At 32.4% G+C, this 22,367-nt stretch overlaps 1 protein-coding gene across 7 annotated transcripts in view; it reads left to right on the forward strand.

Moving 5' to 3' along the window:
* Window positions 1-348: 348 nt before the first annotated feature.
* The window catches only part of Fem-1 (protein fem-1 homolog B), a 61,152-nt gene continuing 39,133 nt past the window's right edge, over window positions 349-22,367 (forward strand). For 4 of the 7 annotated variants that reach the window (XM_069817394.1, XM_069817392.1, XM_069817395.1 and 1 more), the window contains exons 1-9: window positions 349-735; window positions 4,176-4,350; window positions 5,738-6,103; window positions 12,094-12,286; window positions 12,402-12,723; window positions 15,115-15,258; window positions 17,814-18,031; window positions 18,564-18,680; window positions 20,915-21,021. In XM_069817394.1, the coding sequence (XP_069673495.1) occupies window positions 610-735; window positions 4,176-4,350; window positions 5,738-6,103; window positions 12,094-12,286; window positions 12,402-12,723; window positions 15,115-15,258; window positions 17,814-18,031; window positions 18,564-18,680; window positions 20,915-21,021 (1,768 nt within the window). In that variant the 5' untranslated portion in view covers window positions 349-609. The remainder of the gene's footprint in view (window positions 736-4,175; window positions 4,351-5,737; window positions 6,104-12,093; window positions 12,287-12,401; window positions 12,724-15,114; window positions 15,259-17,813; window positions 18,032-18,563; window positions 18,681-20,914; window positions 21,022-22,367) is intronic. The other 3 variants (XR_011330319.1, XM_069817396.1, XM_069817397.1) reach the window with 1 other exon arrangement.

Below are 22,367 nucleotides of genomic sequence, written 5' to 3' on the forward strand. Positions count from 1 at the left end.
CCGAGCCCTACTCATGACACCAATAAGGCATAACTCATGAGGCAATCATGTGGGTGGTAAGGAGAGCAATTTTATGTTTTTTTTTTTTTTTTTTTTTTTTTTTTTTTTAAATACACATCGTGGAAGAACGAATGCAAGAAAATTGCTTCGTTTTGCTTATATATAATTTTTTAAGTAATCTCTGCCATCTGTACGCGCAGTTCTCATACCTAACACTTGAATCGATTGACACAAGAGGGCTCTGAAGTAGGAAGAAATTATTGTGGTTGAAATCGATTGGAATAAATTCCATTAGGCGTAAGGAATGTTCACCTTTGCTAGCCTTTTCTCGTTCATAGATCAAGAACACTAGTTGTGAGAAAGAATAATGGAACGTAGCCTATAGCAGACATCGGTTGTTTGCTGCGATCGCGATTCCTGTGAAATATCTAAGTAAAAATATCCGCGTGTTGTTTGATTCTGTGGTAGAAGTTAAGTTATTATTATTTGTGTTTAGTTCTTGAGTGTCATGACATTTCAACTTAACTCTGACACATAGTCTGAGGTAGTAATAATGCCAACATATTTTAATGTTGAAAGGACTCAGTTCAATAGCACCTGAACTTAAAAATGACAGAATTAGCACAGTCACTCAAAAATAGAGTTTACTTTGCTGCTCGAGATGGAATGGCAATTACACTTTATGCACTTCTGGCAGAGAAAAGTGAAGAAGAAATCCATGAACTGCTCAATCAGGTAGGGTTTGTGTTACGAATGCTACACGTTGGTACACAAAGAAATTGGAAAGTTTGGCTGGCAAACTAACTGCAGTGACATGCACATTTATAAATATACGTGGTGAAGCAAGGGTTATAGAACGTTGTGACTAAACTGGTACTCAAAACGTGATTGACAGCGAAAGACAATGACCCAAATCTGTCATTAACACTTCTGGTAGTAAATATATAGGTAGATGATATGAAATGTCTCTTGAATGTATGATTTGTCATAAGACATTTTAACATTGGTCTTTTCTGTATAACTGAGATTTATCCCATTGGCATGCTCCCCTAATGGTATTTTCAGATTGCCCTTGAGGTTTTTTTATTTCATAACTTACAAAACCTACTTTCAAGGTTTAAAAATGTTAGAATAGGAGAGGGATATAGTAACCCATAAAGGCTTACTGATCATTGTTGATATACTTTGTCATAGGTATTAAAAAAATGCATTAGAAGTAAAAAAAATAAAAGTCATAGGCCCTAGGTTTTCATTTTGACAGTTTACTAGGTAGCCTATTTTTATGAATTAGGTGTAAGACCTAGGCTAGTTATATTATATTTAATTGTAATGTATTGTGTAGGCTGTACACTTTTCCTTATGGTTATTAGATAGTCTACATAATATCTATTATCCTACATATACTGTATCTGTTCTTTCCAGGATTTCATTAGGTATCTTTGTTTTAATATTCTTGTTGTGTTATGATGCAGTGTTTGGTTTGGCCTAGGCTAATATGGTTATTGTGATTTGTTTTCATATTTAGGCTACAATATTTATTTCTGACTCTGTTTATGCAGGAACATGAAGTTTTCTTCCCTCATTTTCATAGCAGTGTAGTGGTAATTTTTGTGTTTTTACATTTAATGTGATGAATTAATTAAGGTGCTATTTAATTTATAGGCCTAAATTAATGTTGGGTAGCCTTGCTTCGTATATTAGAGATTGAATGAATGACAGTTTTTTAAAGACACTTGATCTTTTTCATTCTGTATGAGACTTGGTAAAATACTGTTCTTAGGCTGTATAATAGACCTAAGTGTTCGATGTTAAATTAGATGGCAGATGGTATTGTACATTAAGTTGCCGGCCTTGACCTGCATTTCTGCTTATTTTTTATGTGTAGACGAACGTTTTGAATAGTGTGTTGTACCTTTCTTAATTAATAAAATATTTGTACCTGTAACTGGCCAGTGAAGGCCAGTATTTTGACAAAAGGAAGATGACGATGATAAAATATTGGTTTAGCTTACTGTCCCCAAAATATCTAATTGCCCTTTTATTATTATTGTGTAGGTTAAATTATACGATTAATTTTCTGTTGTTCCTCTTTAATTTTTCTTAAATCTTTTTCATTTGCTTTGTTGTTAATATTACTCGTTGTTGTTGAGCTTCGTACTTGTTTGTGACTATTTTTTTTATTAATAATTAGGCCTACAATTTTAATTTTCTAAAGAAAATGTTTATAATTTTTAAGTGTAGGCCTAAGTGTTTTTTTTTAGCTTAGTAGGGCTACCATCCTTTTACACAAATCGAAGGAATTAATGTAAGTTATACATTGTGACATTATTAAACATTTAATGCTGCGAATGAAATTATTGCAATTTTTTTTTTCCTCTAACGGCGAGTACTTTTACTTTTTGTCATTCACCCAATGTCCCCCTCTAGGAGGAACACGCCACACTTATAGTAGATTCTTTAACTGGAGAGCCTTGCCCTTGGTGCAAGCAGATGATTTATAGCCCACCAGTGTGATGATTACGTGATTACGATGATTACTGAAGCAATGGTGGAATGCCAGTAGGGAAAACTGAGGTGCTCCGTGGAACTCTACCACCTAACACCATCCTTGTCCACCACAAATTCTACATGGGGATTCGAACTCGGTTTACTAGTATAGTAAACCAGCATTCTAACCTGTCGGCTAATGGTGCACCATGATTGCAATATTGAAGTGTTTGAATGTTTATATTATTATTTTTCTATTTCGTCTTACAATGAGTCAGTAATGGGACTTTTACCTACAGTGAATGTATTTCATTACATTACGCGCATTGCGCAGATTACGTATTTAGATAACCTATGATTATGATGATGATTATTATTATGTTGTTAGTTAAGAAAAAATGGTCCAAGAATACGTACGGTATTGAAAGTTGGCTCTGTCAAAGACATTGTTGTTCTTGGATAAAATGAATGTGCATATCTATTTATAGGTTTTATTGTACATGCGTAAAAGAACTGAAAAACAAGTTGTGCAAGTGAATGTGAAATAAACTTTATTTATTTAAGTTTGAAGCATTTAGACTATTGATGCACAAATTTCGTATTGTACTGCATATTAATATACTGTGTATTACATGAAATATGTATATGCGGAAGCTAAGAGAAAACAGAAAATAGGAAAGACTGGAGAATGCTAAGTTTGCAGTGAAAAATCTACCCTTGGAACACTATGAATGAAAGAATATGAAATAATGTATTTTTTTTAATAAGTTATTTTACGACACTTTATCAACATCTTAGGTTATTTAGCATCTGAATGAGATGAAGGTGATAATGCCGGTGAAATGAGTCCGGGGTCCAACACCGAAAGTTACCTAGCATTTGATCATATTGGGTTGAGGGAAAACCCCGGAAAAAACCTCAACCAGGTAACTGTCCCGACCGGGAATCGAACCTGGGCCACCTGGTTTCGCGGCTAGACGTGCTAACCGTTACTCCACAGGTGTAGACTGAAATAATGTAACCATCAGTTTGTTTTATACCATAATCTTATTAACATGATGTTGTTTCGAGAAGTTATGGATACCAAGTCGTAAATGTAAATTGTCTAAGATTCTTGCAGTGAGGGAAAAGCCACAATAAGCTCCCTATAATTCGTCTCTGTATGTGGGCAATTGATCATATTGAAAAAAAAAAAGAAAAAAAGAAGAAAAATATTATGATGGCTGATGATAAGGGACATGTGATGATGATAGAAACGAAAACTGCAGTACCTGAGAAAACCTACCCAATATTATTACAAATTAATTTTGAACTTGGTGGAATTCGAACTTGGATCCCAGCCACCAGTGTAGTTTAGGCAGTAGCACACTTGTCTGCTGGTCTGGATTTGTGCTTGGGTGTGGATTCGGTTCCTGCTTGAGTTGATTACCTGGTTGGGCTTTTTTCGATGTTTTCCCAGCCATAAGGCGAAATGTTAGGTAATCTATTGAGAATTCTCAGCTTCATCTCGCCAAATACCATCTCGCCATCAGCAATTCCATTGACACTAAATAATCCAGTAGTTGATACAACTTCGTTAAATAACAAGTTAAAAACAAAAGCATGAAAATCCACTGTTTTCATTTATAGAAGTGATTGATTTATGGTTTGTTTTAATTTTGAGTAGTTTAGTTTATTATTATCTTCAGGTGATCGAAGAAGATGGACAGAAGTGCACTCCACTCATCATTGCAGCCAGACATGGACATGACAAAGTAGTGAAGATGCTCCTTTCCAAGTTCAAGCCTGATATTGAACAAGAGGGAACAGTCAAGTTCGATGGCTATGTTATAGAAGGAGCAAGCGCATTGTGGTGTGCCGCAGGTTTGAATATCACTGCGTTTGAAATACGTTTGCATGAATTGCAATAATTGAACTTCTCATTACGTTTGGGTATGGAGAGTTAAAATGTACTAAGTTTTTCGAAAATTTAATGACAACAATGTAGCTGTAAAAGATGAGTGATGTAAAATCCTCTCTCCTCTCATCTCCTCCCCTCTCCCTGCCCTCCCCTCCCCCTTTCCTTTCCTCTCTCTTTTTGTCACTCTTTATCTCCTCTTACTTAACCACATTCTTCTCTTCCCTTTCGTGTTAACCTATTGTTGATCTGTCTCCTCCTCAACAAATTTGAAGTGTTAATAGAATGTGTTTTTCTTGATATAATATAATACAATATAATATTGTTTCATTTATTCAGTCTACATGACATATCAAATACAAAGGTTAATAACACTTATTTATGTAAGTGATCATTATGTTCAATACAATTTAAAATTGGACAGCGAACGTTTTCGCCCTTCGGGCATCATCAGGCTTTACATGCAATATCTTATACATTTAGTCTCTGTTGTGAAATGAAATACAATACTAATTTAATAATAAAATGAACTGTTTAAAAATTGACTTGTGGTAATTGTATCTAAAATAATGTACAGATATAAAATTTTATGTATAATATTGAAGAACTGTAGCTGCATTGCTACGTTATATATGAAAAATTATAAAACTGTGAACATGTTAGTGACGTTCCTCATTTAAACTTCATAATTGTTAATAAATGTTTTCTGTCGATCTTGTCTCAATGGTTCAAACTTTGACGGTGAAATGAATCTGAAATATATTAAATGTTATATAGAGAAATTTCAAATTGTCAAAATGTTAAATCAACTAAGTAGTTGTCAAATGTACTCACGTTTGAAAACGTGTATACTGCATAAGCTATCTGCTGAGATTTCATTGAGACGAATGTATGAATTGGTTTTATCTGTAATGTTCACAGTTTTATAATTTTTCATACATAACATAGCAATGCAGCTACAGTTCTTCAACATTATACATAAAATTTTATATCTGTACATTATTTTAGATACAATTACCACAAGTCAATTTTTAAACAGTTCATTTTATTATTAAATTATATTGTATTTCATTTCACAACATAGACTAAATGTATAAGATATTGCATGTAAAGCCTGATGATGCCCGAAGGGCGAAAACGTTCGTTGTCCAATTTTAAATTGTATTGAACATAATGATCACTTACATAAATAAATGTCATTAACCTTTGTATTTGATATGTCATGTAGACTGAATAAATGAAACAATATTATATTGTATTATATTATATCATAACATTGACTATCTGAATATTACAATATGCTTTCTAAGTGTTTTTCTTGGTTTATATTAATATAGTATTACATATTTTCAGGTGCTGGTCACCTAAACGTAGTGAAAACACTGGTGAAAACTGGTGCCAATGTGAACCATCCAACAAAGACTAATTCGACACCATTACGTGCAGCATGTTTTGATGGTCGATTGGACATTGTCAAATACTTAACAGATCATCTTGCTGATATTCATATAGCAAACAAGTATAATAATACTTGTTTGATGATAGCCGCATATAAAGGTCACTTGGATGTAGTTAGTTTTTTGTTAGAAAAGGGAGCAAATCCTGACGAAAAAGCACATTGTGGCGCCACAGCACTTCACTTCGCAGCAGAATGTGGTCATGTTGCTATCGTTAAGGAGCTGTTGGAGTATGGAGCACGTATTACGAAGAATGAAAACGGTAACTTTTACATTTGTTTGCTGTGCAGCTCTGCATCTCGTCGAAAAAAAAAAGAAAAAGCTTTTTCATTTTTGATGCACTCTTTTAACACTTGTATAATCACTGATTAACGTTATAACTTCTTTACTGCATTAATGTTATAAAAATTACCTGTTTCGATGTGGGTCCATCATTGTCCGAAGTCTAGTCAGATGATGATAGACACTATGTCGAAACTAGTCAGCCAGATAATTTTTATAATATTAACACAGTAAAGATGTTTTGACGTTAAGAAAAGAGCTTAATAGCTCTTCAATGTCTTGTCTATTTTCCTAAAATTTGTGTCCATATGTTCTTGTAGCTGAATGAATAATGATGTTTTCCGAAAGTTTTTTTTCCTGTTCAGTGGTTTTGTCTTTGTGAATACCCAGTACCTAACATTATTCTGAATAAAACTGTTAGTACTCCAGATGTCATCTGGAACAATGAATATAATTCAGAAAGTTCTATTTGAAGTTAAGTTCGATACAAATTTAAATTATTTTGATCAGTGTGTATTTGTGTTTTTCTTCTTTTTTTTTTTCTTCTGTCCTCTATCCTCATTCTGCTATCTTTTTTCATTTCCTTCTTCCTTTCTCCTTTACCTCTGCTTCTGTGTGTATGTCTCTTTTTCTCCATTTCACTATTTTTTAATTAATTAATCCATTCATTTTTACTTCCTCATATGAAGAGGAAATATTGTTATGCTACAAAAACCTTGTTTTTGAATTTTTACGGGAATATAAATATATATGTTTTGAATATCTCTTATATAAAATGTGGTTTTTCGCATGTCAGCTGCTTGCTGTCTGTCTCTAAAGAGCAATTTATCCTAAACTATTTCATGGAATTTATTCATAGGAAGTATCTACGAGTAAAATTCTTTCATACAGCTCATGAAATGTAATAATTTTTAGCTCACAAAAAATAAAGAAAAAGAATATATATATGAAAATATAACGAAAAGTAAAGATTTGATTGAAATCAACCCGACTATATTTTTTTCAAGAATGATCATTTCAGGTATCATCTATGGAACTATACCTGTACATTCAGTCAAAACTTCTTCAGATAAAATATTTTGGATGTAAAATATCTACATGAATGACTTCATAAGTTAATGTAACTCTAGTCATTACAAAAATGAAGTGGAGCAGAAAGACACTATTTTTAATAAAAACTTCACTTTTCTGTAGAAAAAGTGGCAAATGTATTTAACAGTTCATGATTGATTGATTCATGTTACAAATAATTTAAAAACCAGGTAGGTTGTGTGCAGTATTTTTAAAGGATTAGTTCTCCGTCATTCATTTGCAACCAGCTATAATTAAGTGTAATTAAGGTGAAGCTCTGTATTTGTGGATAGATGCTCATAATAGAATATTCTTTAAAAACTTACATGACAATTTACAAGTAAGGTTGATTTTCGTAAGTATCAAAATAGTGTTAGGATGCACTAATAGCTATTTATTTGAGTTTGTGAAAAATTGATTACATATTATGTCTGTTTAATCTGTACAATAATCTTCTATTTGATTGCTCAGTTTTCTAGACAGAAAGATATTTGTTTTTATTTCATTCATAGTTTTCTGTCCATAGTTTAGTCTTTCACTGCGAACCCAGCATTCTCCAATCTTTTCTTACTTTCCTCCTTCCTCTTAGTCTCCGCATATGATCCATGTACCGGTATCTTAGTGTTGTCTATCATCTGATATCTTCTTCTGTCCCAAACTTTTCTCCGGTTCACCATTCCTTCTAGTGCATCCTTTACTTTCTTCTCAGACAGTGACCTAGCCAATTTCTTTTTCTCTTCCTGTTCAGTTTTAGCATTATTCTTTCTTTACCCACTCTTTCTAGTACAGCTTCATTTATTATTCTCTCTATTCATTTCAACACTCCATTCTTCTTCATATCCACATTTCAAATGCTTGTAATCATTTCTCTTCAATTCATTGTAATTCCATGTTTCTGTGCCATACAATACCACACTCCACATGAAGCACTTCACTAGTCTCTTCCTTAGTTCCTTTTTAGAAATTCCGCACAAGATGCTCCTTTTTATAATAAAAGCTTCCTTTGTCATTGCTATCCTCCCTTTGACTTCCTGGCAGCAGCTCATGTTACTACTTATAGAACACCCAAGTATTTGAAGTGTCCATTTGTTCCACTGCGTCATTTCGAATTCGAACATTTACCTTCTTTATTTTTCTTCTGATAACCATGGTCGTCGTCTTGTTTGCGTTTATCTTCATTTCATACTGCTCACAGCTGTCATTTAGCTCCAGTATCCCTTAATATTATCTTCCCTTCCACTAACATCATCATATCATCAGTAAATTTTATATACTTTATTCTTCTTTCTCTATGGCTTTAAATCTTTTCCATACAGTTGTAGGCTGCCAGCTTGTTCTTTTGGCTTCAAGAATACTTCTTCTGAGATTTGCCCTTGCTTTATTATACCAAGACCTCTTCCAGTGATATCTCTACCCAGTGCTTTTCCTTCAGTAAAGTCTCATTTTACAAACCTATGGATCAACAATTGGCTGTCTTCTGACAAAGGAAAAATTTTACAGTCTGTACAAAAGAAACCAAATGACTTGAAAATGTACAAAAACTTGCCCAGACATGTTCAGACATTTTTAACAAGAGCCAGAACAGGTCACATTGTCACTCAATTGTACCTACACAGATTTCACATATCTGATAATCCTACTTGTCTGTGGTGAAGATCTGGAACACATTCTTCTATACTGTCCATCCATAAATCACAAAAGAAGTAAATTAAAATCATCAGTACCAGTTGCAGAAGACACAGCCTTGCAGTATATATTGACTACATCCCAACTCTGGCTACTAGAAACAGGCATCCATAATGAACACCGATCAAAATACCCCTCATTTCTCGTGAAAAACAACAACTGAATAGACTACAGTGGATTATAATGGACTTTATGTTGTCAGCAAACAGCTGGATACATTAAGAAGAGTGATTCTTCTTTCTCTGTCACCCCAACATCACATTTATTTTATATGAATGCCTTTTTTTCTTTGTTACCAGTGGCAGACACTTGGCTTTCCTCAGTCACCTAAGTGTCCCTGTGTAGTGGGAGATGCACCAAAGCTTGTAGAATAAGAAAGTGAAGTAGTTTAATAAAGTGTGATAAATTAGGAGGAGGGATAAGTGAAAGTGAAAGGACATGAAAGACATAGTTAAGAGCAGGGATTAAAGTCATTCGTCTGTGTTTTAAGCTGTAAATAGTGTAAGTAAGGGAATGCTGACCCGAATACAGAAATGTAAAGGGTCAGCAGGACCGAATATATTGAGAGAAATATAATAACATATCAAATATGAAGTCAGTTTTGAAAAAAGTATAACATATCAAGTAATTATATACAGGTATCATTAAGTCAATCCGTGTAAGAGACAAATTAGCCAGAAATATTAGAAAAGAACCTGATAATATAAATCTAATAAATTATTACAAAAAATACAGAAATACCTTAACTCTTATTATAAGAAACATGAAAACTCAGTATTATCAATCTCAATTTCAGAAGTATCGAAATAATTCTAGGAAATTTTGGCAAACTATTAATGAAGCCACAGACGTAAATGTGAACCAAAATAGTATCATATCAGAGATTTTAAATGAAGAGGGAGAAATATTTAAAAACAAAAAAGACATAGCTAATGAATTTAATAAATATTTCTCAAAAGTAGGACATAGCATTGCATCGAACATCAACAAATCGGCATTTAACACGGAAATTATTGCATTGGCCATAATAAGCACGCATCTTCCTCCATGTTTTTATCACCAGTAACCGAAGAAGAGATTTATAATATTGTTAAATCCTTAAAAAATAATGTCTCACCGGGAATCGACAAAATTACAAATAACACATTAAAGATTATCATTAAACATATATTAAAACCCCTTGTTTATGTATTCAATCTATGTCTCACCCAAGGAGTTTTCCCAGAATCTCTGAAAAATGCTGTAGTTGTACCGGTCCATAAGTCAGGGGAAAGAAAAAGTCTGAATAACTATAGACCTATATCCTTGCTCTCTAGCTTCTCAAAGATATTAGAAAAATGTTTAAAAACAGATTAGTAAATTACTTAGAGAAAAATGAAATTCTGTCCAAACATCAGTATGGCTTCAGAAATAAATTATCTACGGATGACGCTATTATTGAAGTCACTGGTAAAATTATGCAGGAGTTGGATAACGGTTCTAAATGTTTCGGGATTTTCTTAGATTTAAGGAAAGCTTTTGACATGGTTAACCATCGTTTACTTCTGGACAAATTTTTTGATATAGGAGTCAGGGGTATTGCGCATAAGTTATTTCAATCATACTTAAACAAAAGAACTCAGGTAACCAAAATTGATGATAATATCAGTGAAAATGTAAATATTGATATAGGTGTCCCTCAGGGAACAATTTTAGGTCCTATTCTATTTTTAATATATATTAATGATTTATTAAACATTGATTTGAAAGTACATAATGGCTCCTGTTATTCTTACGCTGATGATATGGTGGTGATTTTCAGTGGTTTAACTTGGGAGGACACTTATAAACATGCCAATGTAGGTATAAATTTGATCAAAACCTGGCTTGATGCAAATTTGCTATCTCTAAATATATCTAAAACTACTTTGGTGCCATTTTCTTTAACAGTCTCTGGATTGAACAAATTGAAATCACTTTCTCATTTAAAATTAATAATCCACAACTCATTTTGTAAACTCTCTACAACCTGTAAATGCCCTTGCCTGAAAGAATCTGTAGATGTGAAATACCTGGGAATTATTGTTGATCAGCACTTGAAATGGGATAGACAAATCACCTTTTTATGTAACAGGATACGTAAAACAATTTACAAATTTGTAAACCTTCGCCATTACTTGCCTACTCATGTATTACGTTTGGTTTATTTGGCTATAGTTGAATCTGTTATCCAATATGGTTATAACTGGATGGGGAGGCATTACAAAAACTGCTCTTTTTCCTATAATTATGTTGCAAAAACGTATAATCAAAATTTGTTTGAAAAGGCGACTGGATTATCCAACAAATTTGATCCATTCCGAATTGAATGTTTTTAGAATTGACCAAATTTATAAATACTCTTTAATGAAATTCTATCATAAAAATAGAATGAAATTTGTGGCTCAGCCACATGCTCATAATACAAGACGAAATGAAATTCTTAAATTAGTTGAACCTAAATATTTCACATCTGCTGCTTTACTACACAGTACAAATTATGGTCCACGTCTATATAATTCAATAATAAAATTTCATCCAGAATTGACTACTTGAATGAAATTTTCAGATCCAGAATTAAAAAATTTATATGACAGACTTCCCTGTATATATATTATGTACCATGTATTGTAAAACAAGTTTATTTCTATCCTAAGTGTATTTTTCTATTTTATCTTGGTTACTATATCAACATGGCCTGCACTAATTATACTACTAATAATAATTTAATATTAATCCATCAATCTAAACATAGTCTCTTTTTTCACTCAGTTATTACTAGTATTATTATTTACTAATTTTATTATAATCTTTATGTGAGCTTTTTTCTTTAGTATTTTGTCTACAAAGTATGTGTATCTCTGTAACGGAACTGTCCCCGAACACGAGCTTTGCTCTTTCGGGGTATTTTAATGTAACGTTTTTATGTATATGTTATTATTAAATAAAATCTAAATCTAAATCTAATACTTAAAAAAAAATTAACTTATTCTTTTTAGTTCATATTGATGATAACCAATTATTAAGTATCGAAATATGTTTATTAAGTATTGAAATGTTCTGGTATTATCTCATCTCTGCATTTATGTTGTAAATTTCTTTCAGCTTCATAATTTTAATCTTAATGGACAAATTTTTTTCTTTCAAGTTTGTTAGTCTTTAATAAGTAATTAATCTTGTGTTGATTTCTCACAGGTATGAGTCCACTAATAGCTGCAGCTGAACGGACGAGAGCAGATGTAGTAGAATATTTAGTAACACGATCAGAAGTTTTGCATTATGAGAGGATAGAGGCTTTAGAATTGTTAGGAGCTTCTTATGCTAATGATAAAGACAATTATTGTCTGGAATTAGCATATCAGTATTTACATCGTACTATGGAAATGAGGTAAGTTTAAATGTTTTTTAAAACATCGTAATATAGATATTAAATGTTACTGAAAGATTTACTTATGTTGGCCTTGATGTGAAGTTTAATTGAGTGTTATGTCTCCAAATTTAAGGTATAGTGACCCACAGAATATCATATTGAAGACATTGGCCAAGCCAGTTCCAGCATATGAAAACTGGGTAGAATGTCAAACATTAGAAGAGCTAGAAGCAATTCAACTCAATCACAATGCATTACACATGGAATCGTTGTCAATCCGTGAACGAATTTTAGGCACACACAATCCTGAAGTGCCTCACCCAGTTATTTTCAGAGGGGCTGTATTTGCAGACAATGCACGATTTGACCGTTGTATTGAATTATGGCTCCATGCTTTACATCTCCGGCAACTCAACAAAGTATCAGTTGTTAAAGATCTCCTTAGATTTGCACAGGTAACTGCTCAAACAAATGGAAATCGATTCTTATTGCATGTTAGCTTGTAATACGTGGTTTTACTTTTAATATAATAAGGTTACAATTTGGTATAGAAAGAAGAAGAAAAAGCAGTATATACAGACACATAATTTGTAGCATATCAACTACTTACAGAGAGTTCACAATTTTAATATTAAAATACATTAACTAGTATTCATTGCATCATGCTACTGTATATGGGGATAGCATATATTGTTGCAGACTACAGTATTGTCTCAATACAACAGACTTCAGTTTAGCGTGCTTTTCAATTTTGCATACATATTCTGAATCCCCCAATAAAATCTTATACATAATAATGCAAAGATATTTAATTTTTTATGTTATTACTTGTGATTATTTTATTATGACGTACGAAAATGTTTGAAGTTGCTAACTTTTTTTTCAGTATTAGCTCATTTATTGTTGGTTGCAGAGTTTATTTACCATGTGTGTCTGTTTTATATTTTGAACATCATGGTTGGAAACTTAATATTGCATGTAAAGTACATCATCTTATGAGCATTGTCTTACATTGTTTCCAGCAAGAATGATTGATACTCAAGTTATTTAAATGAACTACTTCAGCAGTGTGTAAAAAATAAATTACACGAACAAACCAAAGTTACGAACTTTTTCAAAGTCTGTTGATTATACTGTGTACCATGTGTATATTTATTCCAAGTAATAACATTTTTTTAAACTAAATAATTTATACATCTTTATGTATAGGAGAAAGGACAAATAATACGTGTTTCGAAATAATTGATGTTATAATTTTAAAACTGAGCAATCAATATGTATATTACTTATACTTTTGTATGGGCGTAGAGGGTTTCTTGAGTTTGTTAAATCTTAACATATCCACAGCTGTAGTACATAAGATATGTTGTGGAATAACTCTGTTTTATCTATTGTAGAATCAAAACAACTCTGTTTGGATAAAACTACCTCTTTTCATTTTAAAGTACTTTTCAAATAATTTATACATAATATTTTCTGCTGTATGTTATACTGGGAACTCACTGTACTGTTTTGTTTTATTGAAGCAGTATGGAAATAGTGGTGTAAGAAAGGTGTCCACTTTCATAATGCCTTCTTTATATTTCACCAGTACATGTCCACTCAACTGCAAAATGTGATCGAGATTGGAGGAAGGTTATCTAAATGTTGAATCATGGCTTTTGGTTTGGTTTTTTTTAACTTTTAATTGTTTGAATTTTCCAAGGCAAACGCCAGTATGTTTGTTTTGTTTATGCCATGAAAGATATTTTTGTTGAGTATAAAATGTTTCTTTTTAGCGAAAATATTCAATCTCAGTCATAACACTACAAATTTACAATAAAATAACCTTAACTTTAGTTGTGGTTTTACTTCGTGTCTTACGATTTTTCCTTTGATGCTGTATGTAGTCAGAGTTATTCCAAACCCGAGGTACCCTCAGTCCCCATTACCTCGGATAACCGAGATTCTACTGTACCAAAGATTTTATAGTAATGTTATTGTACATTATTTGAAAGTAGGAAGAAAATTAAAATTTTCGTTTGTTATATCATCGATTTACAAGTAAAATACATAAGTAAAAAATATTACTTCTGAAAAAAAGGCGCATATAATGTACTTAATGTATGTGTATAAACTTTGAATTGGAAAATTAAATACACATAAAGAGAAACAACTTATTAAAAATGATATTTTGATGATTTGCTTTAGTCAAAAATTCTCAAAACACCTTTTTCTCAGAGCTAATACTTGTAATGTGTTTTGCTTGTAAGCTGATGATATGTAATACATTGAATACCTCAATATGAACTTATATTTGTACTTGATTTCAGGTACCCATAATATTTTAAATAACTTGAGTTTGTATTGCCTCTATAATATGGATCGCAATAAGTCCCTCCATTAATTACAAATTAAAGCAGTTATTTTTGTTGAGAGATGTCATGGATGAGTAACAGGTAGAAACTCTCTTTGAGACAATTCCACTACATGCATAGCATCCTTGCCCTCGCAAGTCCCAGGTCTCACTGATCTGGTGGATAATACCTAGTAAAGCTCCCCGCCATAGGTTACATGGGGGCAGCTATAGAACACTGGATTTGATAGTAATGCCTGGATTGGGCAGGACATGTTTACAAAACATATCTTTGGAATAATTATGCTTCACTGTAAGAATTCTGTAAAACTAAACAAATTAGATAATGTTATTAATATATCGTTATTTATCATTCATCTTATTAACTGTTCTGTAGGCCTAAGTATCCACATCAGAAATAGAGAGATGACAACATACTGCATTGCCATTATGTACAATGCTTAGAACATATCTCCTTGTCATAACATATGTATATATTATATTGTTTCAGGTGTTCTCACAGATGATACATGTAGGGGTAGATTTAACATTTTCTCAAGTAGAAGATGTTTTAGCAGCATCAGTACTGGAATTAGAAAGGAATAAAGAAAAAATAGCAAATCCAGGTCCTAAGGATGATGTAGAACAAATTATGGTGAGAGCTTTTGTATTTTTAATTTTCATTGTAGCTTATAAGTTGTTGACCAATGCTTAAGGATCTTGAATTTCTTCCATTCTCATGATGCTTCCAATTTTAGTTCCATTGTGTTCTGTAACTGTTTGTTCAACATCACCCATGGCTGAGTGGCTAGTGTCTCTGCCTTCTACCATGGCAAACCAGGTTCGATCCCCATCTGGTTCCTGAAGGAATTTGTGGTGGACAAAGCAAGCGTGAGGAGTTTTTCTCGTGGTTCTCCTGTTTCCCCTCACCATTATAATCATTCCACCAACCACACTCACTCTGTAAGGTCTAAGCTAGTCTTCAGACCAAATAAAAAATGGATGAAAGTTGTACACATTTGTGTTTAAGTTTTTGTTCAGCTCAAATAACAGTTAATGTGTAAAATCCATAACAGGAATTGGTATGTTGTATTGTTACACAAGTATGGTCGTATAGAACAGTGATAATGAAAGTGAAATACTCTGAGAAAACATGGTTATGTTGTGGTATTCACCTTAATTTGTTCCTGTCATAATTCTAAGAAAATCGGCAGTGTTAAGTAATCTATATTTAAACTTCAGATCAACATTGATTTGTATCACTTCAGTGTAAAAAAAAGAAGTTGGCGAGTTGCTGACAATCATTTGTTGAGTGTCATCTTGTAGAGAACAATTTACAGGTTAGAATAACTGTTACTTATAAATAATCTGTATATGAGAAATGAGTCACTGGGGACAAGAATAAGAAAATATGTTGTTGTTTTCTAATGCCAGGCGTTGGCCAATAAAGTCATTTGACCTCTTGTACTCCAATATTTTTCAAAGATATTGTCATGGTCAGCCACTGAAGCACAGATATTGAGGTGTTCCGAATCCATTTCTTGATTTGAGTTGCACAATGGGCAGTTAGGAGACTGATATATTCCAATTCTATGCAGGTGCTTTGCCAAGCAGTCATGGCCTGTTGCCATATATATAATTCCCAAAAGGACCATTAGATGTGGGACTGCAATTAAAAGTAGTAATATTGGGCATATTTTATACATTCTCCATACATTCTTGCAGCTACTAAATATCCATAGTACAATTTATATAGGGATGTGATTTTGTGGTGATTATTTTGCCTCTATTTCGGTGCTTATTTTATCATGATTTCATTGAAATTTTGTGGAAATATGAAGCTCTGGTTAAGTATTTATAATATGGCATACAAAATTAATATAATTTACAAGAACATGTAGAAATACAGTTACTAATTATAAGTGTTACAAAATTCCTGATACTTTCAATACTATAATCATTAAATTAAATTAATAAAAAATTTTCTTGAAAAGTAAAAGTAGGCCTACTTTCAATAATTGCTTAACATCAGTTTGCACATACCTATTTAGTAAAAGTAATGAAAAGTACTTTGACCAATCTACAAACCGGTACCATTTTGATTAAATCAAGTAGCAAATCTTACACCAGTTCACAGCACTTGACTATCTTGCTCTTGAATATAAAGGCTGAGAAGAGTTCCAACATTTGAACATGAAAAAAGAACTCGTTGATCAGATAAAATATCTTTATATGTTGAAAATTCTCTCTTACTATCATTGTTAGAGACTGAAAACCACTCGAAGACATATTGAGCAAAACTGTTATGATACTTGCCTGATTCCAAGACCTGATATGCAAACTCTTTGGTTTCTGCAAAGACATTCTAGGATAGTTGTTTACAGCTGAAGCAAAGTTTAGAAGACAGCAAAATTTACTGTTTTATTTTATTTGAAAGGATTATCTCTTTTCGCAAGTATTTAAAAAAAAAAAAAAAAAACATGTTTTCAAGTACTAATTTCGTGACTATCAGGTTGTTTGGTTGAAAACATTAGAGTTCGCGACATTTCGCTGTTAAGTGTAATTTATTTTCTAGATTACCTTCGTGAGATCTGTGTTTTTTTGCGAATACAATTAAGTTTTCAAACATTCTGTGTACAGTATTTCTTTAATACCAAAATATAAGTCCCCTATTTATAAAACAAGTGGCCAGAGTTTGAGAAGTGTGAGCATTGCCTTCAGATTATATGATTTTATGATTATGTCGGTTTTTAAGATGTTTTATTTCTTCTTCCTGTGCTGTATGTTGCAGAAGCATGTAATCAATTGTCTCGTCTCCTGTATGACATCTGGAATATCTTGGTGATATAGAAAGATTGAATCTGTGTAATATTCAGTGACAAACAGAAATGGATTTGATGCTTTTGCTGCTCTAGTCTATAAAGTTCATGCTGCCCATTTCACCAAGTGTTCACACAATCTAAATTGAAGTATTTCTTGAAAACTAATACAACTTAAAAACAATAAATTGATAACTATGTTTACTACTTTAATGTATTGATGTAATAGCAAATGGACAAACTTGTTTAAATTGAGAACTATGTTTACTACTTCAATATTTTGATGTAAAAGCAGATGGATGGATAAACATGTTTTAAGGTAGTTTGACATTGTCTGTGGAGTAATAAAAATTGAAAGAATTGCCCTAGGTTGTAATGTTTTTTGTTACAGGAGGAAATGGAAAGTAATGTAACAACTGTCCTATATATTTTAGTTATAATTACGAAACTTATGAAATTTTGTACAAAAAAAGAAGAATTTCATGTGAATCGTCTAGTCTTCCGTTTAAATCAGTTACAAGTCGCAATGAGAGATGGACAAACTCTGCTACATCTTTGTGTAAATGCAGATACGCCTGTAGATGATTTTCACACTAATGACGTATGCAAGTAAGTATAATAATTCAAAAGTACAATTTGAAGTTGTATGAGTGTGCCAAACTCTGATAAATAATTTATTTGGCAAAAGTTGGCGAATTACATTAAATTGGTTATAGAAATTTTTTATCTTGTATAGTATTAAAAATGAAGTTGAATAAAATGTATAGAAATTAGAAAGCTGTTCAGACAACATTTTTAGATTATCAGAGGTACAAGACAGATTACTTTGTGCATGTTAATATAAACTTGTTTTTGGAGAAAGAAAACTTATCAAAAGTCGCATAGAAACTGTTAACTGCAAGCACATTCTTGGTACACTATTGTATTACATACCAAGTTTACAAAATTATACAGGACTGGTAAATGATAATTTGGCAGATAATTCTCCTGATCATGTTTTACAATTTCGTATGGTAGAACTTCTTTAAAATAATACTTTCAGTAGTTACTGTATAAAGATAATGAGAAAGTAAGTGTTATTTTCAGCATATTATTTTTTTAAATTGTAATATGGTGTTGAAAAGTGAATTGTTTGTTTAAGGTTTCCATGTGCTGCAACTGCAAAATTATTGATACAGTGTGGAGCAGACGTAAATGCAATGGATCAAAACAGAAATACTCCACTCCATATAATTGTCAGTTACCAGAAACCTATAAGGTAAATAATATGTAGCCCATTCTGTAGTAACACATACTGTACCAAAATCAATTAAGGGGGTTATGACTGAATTTTTCAACTGATTTTTATGATATTTTGGGAACACTCTTACTGTATTCATAGTATACCATACAAAGATTCAGTTGTGTAGGTCACTTACGAAATTCTCAAGATATTGGAAATTGCATTATCAAATAAATAATTGCTCTTGTAAGTCCCTTGCGTAATAGTTTTCACCTGTTCAACTAGAAAAAGTTTGTAAATACATTCCAGACATGTAGAAACTAGAATCATATTGGATTTTTTTGTGTGGTGAATATTGCAGCAAATAAAAATTTTGAAATATTTAATTTTTATGGTTAAAAAATAAATATTATTTACCTATTTAGGTTGCCAAAAGTCCTATAAAAATCACCACACATTAAAACCCAATATGAACTTCGTTTCTTGTACATATGACAAAATAGCAAGTTTCAGCTCATTGTGACAAATATTTTTCTGCAAGGAACATTAGAACTTTAAATACAGTTTGCGTCCCTTCGAAAAATGTCTGTTGGTGGCTTAAAAATGGCGGAACAGATAAGGTGATAACATTATCTGAAAGAGCGAGAATTGAACTTTTTTCTCATGGGGGGGGGGGAACAAAACAAAAAAAATCGTATTTCTTCTTGCCAAAATCTGTCGAATTTCAGTCATAATTCCTAAACTTGGAGTTTATCAAAGGCTGAATTTTTAATTTCAGTTTACACTTTTTCTCTAGAGCTCACCTATCCTTAGAATTTAAAATATTATTGTTAATGAATGTTTCCATTCTTTTTGTTATTATTATTATTATCATCATCATCATCATCATCATCATCATCATCATCATCATCATCATCATCATTATTATTATTATTATTATTATTATTATTATTATTATTATTATTATTATTTGAGCAACAAAACATTCTAAACTTGTAGTTAGTCATACAGTCAACTCTCAATTATAAATTGTAATGGATGGGAGCCACCCCAAGAATAAGTGAAAACACGGTTATAAGAATTTAGTCATAAATATGATAAAATTGGATGCCTGTAAGGTGAAATTTATTACTCAGTGTTAAGATGATAGCCGAAGGTGATGGTTAGCAGAGTTGAATTTTGACGTGAGCAAGAAATGGATGAAAAATTTACCTGGAGTCCATTATTCAGAAACAAGATTCTTTAATGTGTCTTAAATCTCTGACCTGGGAGCTCCAGCTTTACTTATCTCACAACAGAAGCCATACTAAGAATTCTTATCTCCTATATATGAGACTTGAATGTAATATAGAATTCCTTTGGATAGGTTACAAGCCTGTCGCACAGTAGTCCAGTGGTAGGGCTGCTACCTTAATAGATTTCAGATGCCTCAGATTTCAATATGGAAATCTCAAAAGAGAAAACAAAAGTCATGGCATTTTCGGGAGAGAACCCAATTCCAAGTAAGATCATGATAAATAATACTTTAATTGAACGTGTTAATTCATTTAACTATTTAAGTTATAACCTCTCTTACATCACTGATGAAGATATGTCAAACAAAATATCTAAATTTATAAAAATCACTGGCGTAATTAACGCCGTCTTCAAATCCTCCCATGTTCAGAAACGTACAAGGCTAAAGGTATATAAAACACTAGCTCGACCGGTCCTCACTTACGGTAGCGAGGCATGGACAATCAGAAAAGCTGATGAGCAAAGGCTGACTACAGCGGAAGTGAGGTTCATGAGACGAACAGCGGGATGCTCTTTGCTGGAACACCGTAAAAATGTGGACATATTGCAGGAACTAAAAATGGATCCTATAGTTAATTTTGTTCAACAATATCGACTTCAGTGGAAAAAACATGTCGAAAGGATGGATCGCACTAGATGGCCTAAACAGATTCTTACTTATGTACCAAGAGGAAAGAGGAAATTGGGAAGACCACGAAAGCGCTGGCATGAGACCGTAGCAGATCCTGTAGGGTCTAATACATGAAGGATATGATGATGATGATCTCCTATAAAATTCCATTGCACTTACTGTAGCCAGGTTCATACTAAAGAAAGGTGAATAATCACCCAGCCACTCTGGATGACTTGAAATAGTTTTGTATATAATAGGGATTCACATTCATCATTAAGAAATGGAAACATAAAATTGTCTTCCTTTTTAAATGTATTCTAATCCAATTCTGATGTTATGTTTTTATACATTACTTTTTCAGTGATTTTTTAACTTTGCATTCCATTATAATGGAATTGACTGAAGCTGGTGCACATATGGATACTGTTAATGTTCAAGGTGAAACTCCTTTTGAAGCAGCAACAACTGGTAAGAAAAGATTTGTGCATTATCATAAACTTATTCTTTAATGATGCTGTTCAGCATCCTATAACGTGCCTTTAAATGAAAGAATTTTGAAATTATTAAAGCACTTTATTTTGTAATTTGTTTCACATTTGTTGTTTGTTGAAAATATTTATTTACAAAAGTAAATTGCTGTTACATGATCAATATATGAAAGTTATTTATATAACAGTTATGTCGAATTTGTTTGTAATGTCTTGTATACATAACATTGAATGTTTTAAATGTTTATGTGGTGTATGGGAGATATATCTGTGCTGGTGAAGCTCATTCATAAAACAACAAGACAATGATATATTTGCGATATTGTTCTCTAGTCACCCTGAAACATAATAACACAAAATCGTCCAGGTCTGTTTCTTTTCGCTGCTTTAAGTGTTTTCTAAGGTGATGGAAACAAGAAATCCTCTATCATTAAGATAAGTTCAGCTTTATCTTGCAGATTTAATACCATGTGCGGCCACCAGCTGCAGCTGAGGCATTTGCCTGTTGATCTGAAATTGTGCTCCAGTGTTGGTTCGATTCCCGCTTGGGCTGATTATCTGGTTGAGTTTTTTTCGAGGTTTTCCTCAACTATAAAGTGAATGTCAAGTAATTTGTGGCGAATTCTCAGCCTCATTTCACTAAATACCATCTCATTATCACCAATCCCATCGATGCTAAATAACCTAGTAGTTGATACAGCATTGTTAAATAACCAACTAAAAAGAAATACCTTGCGAAGCTGATAGTACAAGTAGACTTTTGCATGTCTAATGTTGGTAGCAGATGTGAATGAGTTTTGAAGTTCTAGTACAATTTATACACAATTTTTCATGCTTGTTTGTGTAATATTACATAGTTTCAATTTTCCGTTGTACATTGGAGCTTAAATCAGGGATGTCGCTAGGGGGGTGCGAAAGGGTGCGCAAGCACCCCATAAAAAATTGGAGCACCCCTTTCCACACCCCAAAGGGCAATTTATTAAAAAAAATACTAGGCATAAGTTATTTTGAAGAACAAAAAACAAACAATTTCTTGGATGTGAAAAAAACTACGTCCCTTAATGTATCGTTATCAATATGATGAACAATAATAATAATAATAATAATAAACAGATGTATAGTATGCGCACAAATGCATGAGAGAACATTTTGGATTTTTTATGTAGGTCTACCACATTTTTACAACTCGCACCCCATTTTTAAATCTCGCACCTCATCCGCACTCCCCTTGCCCTGATCCTGGCGATTTCACTGGCTTAAATTATCATTGTCTTCAACTGTTACTGTTTATGCTAACAATTGTTCACTATTTAATACTACAGTATT

This window comes from Periplaneta americana, chromosome 17 (genome assembly GCF_040183065.1).
Source record: "Periplaneta americana isolate PAMFEO1 chromosome 17, P.americana_PAMFEO1_priV1, whole genome shotgun sequence".
Taxonomy (NCBI): Eukaryota; Metazoa; Arthropoda; class Insecta; order Blattodea; family Blattidae; genus Periplaneta; species Periplaneta americana.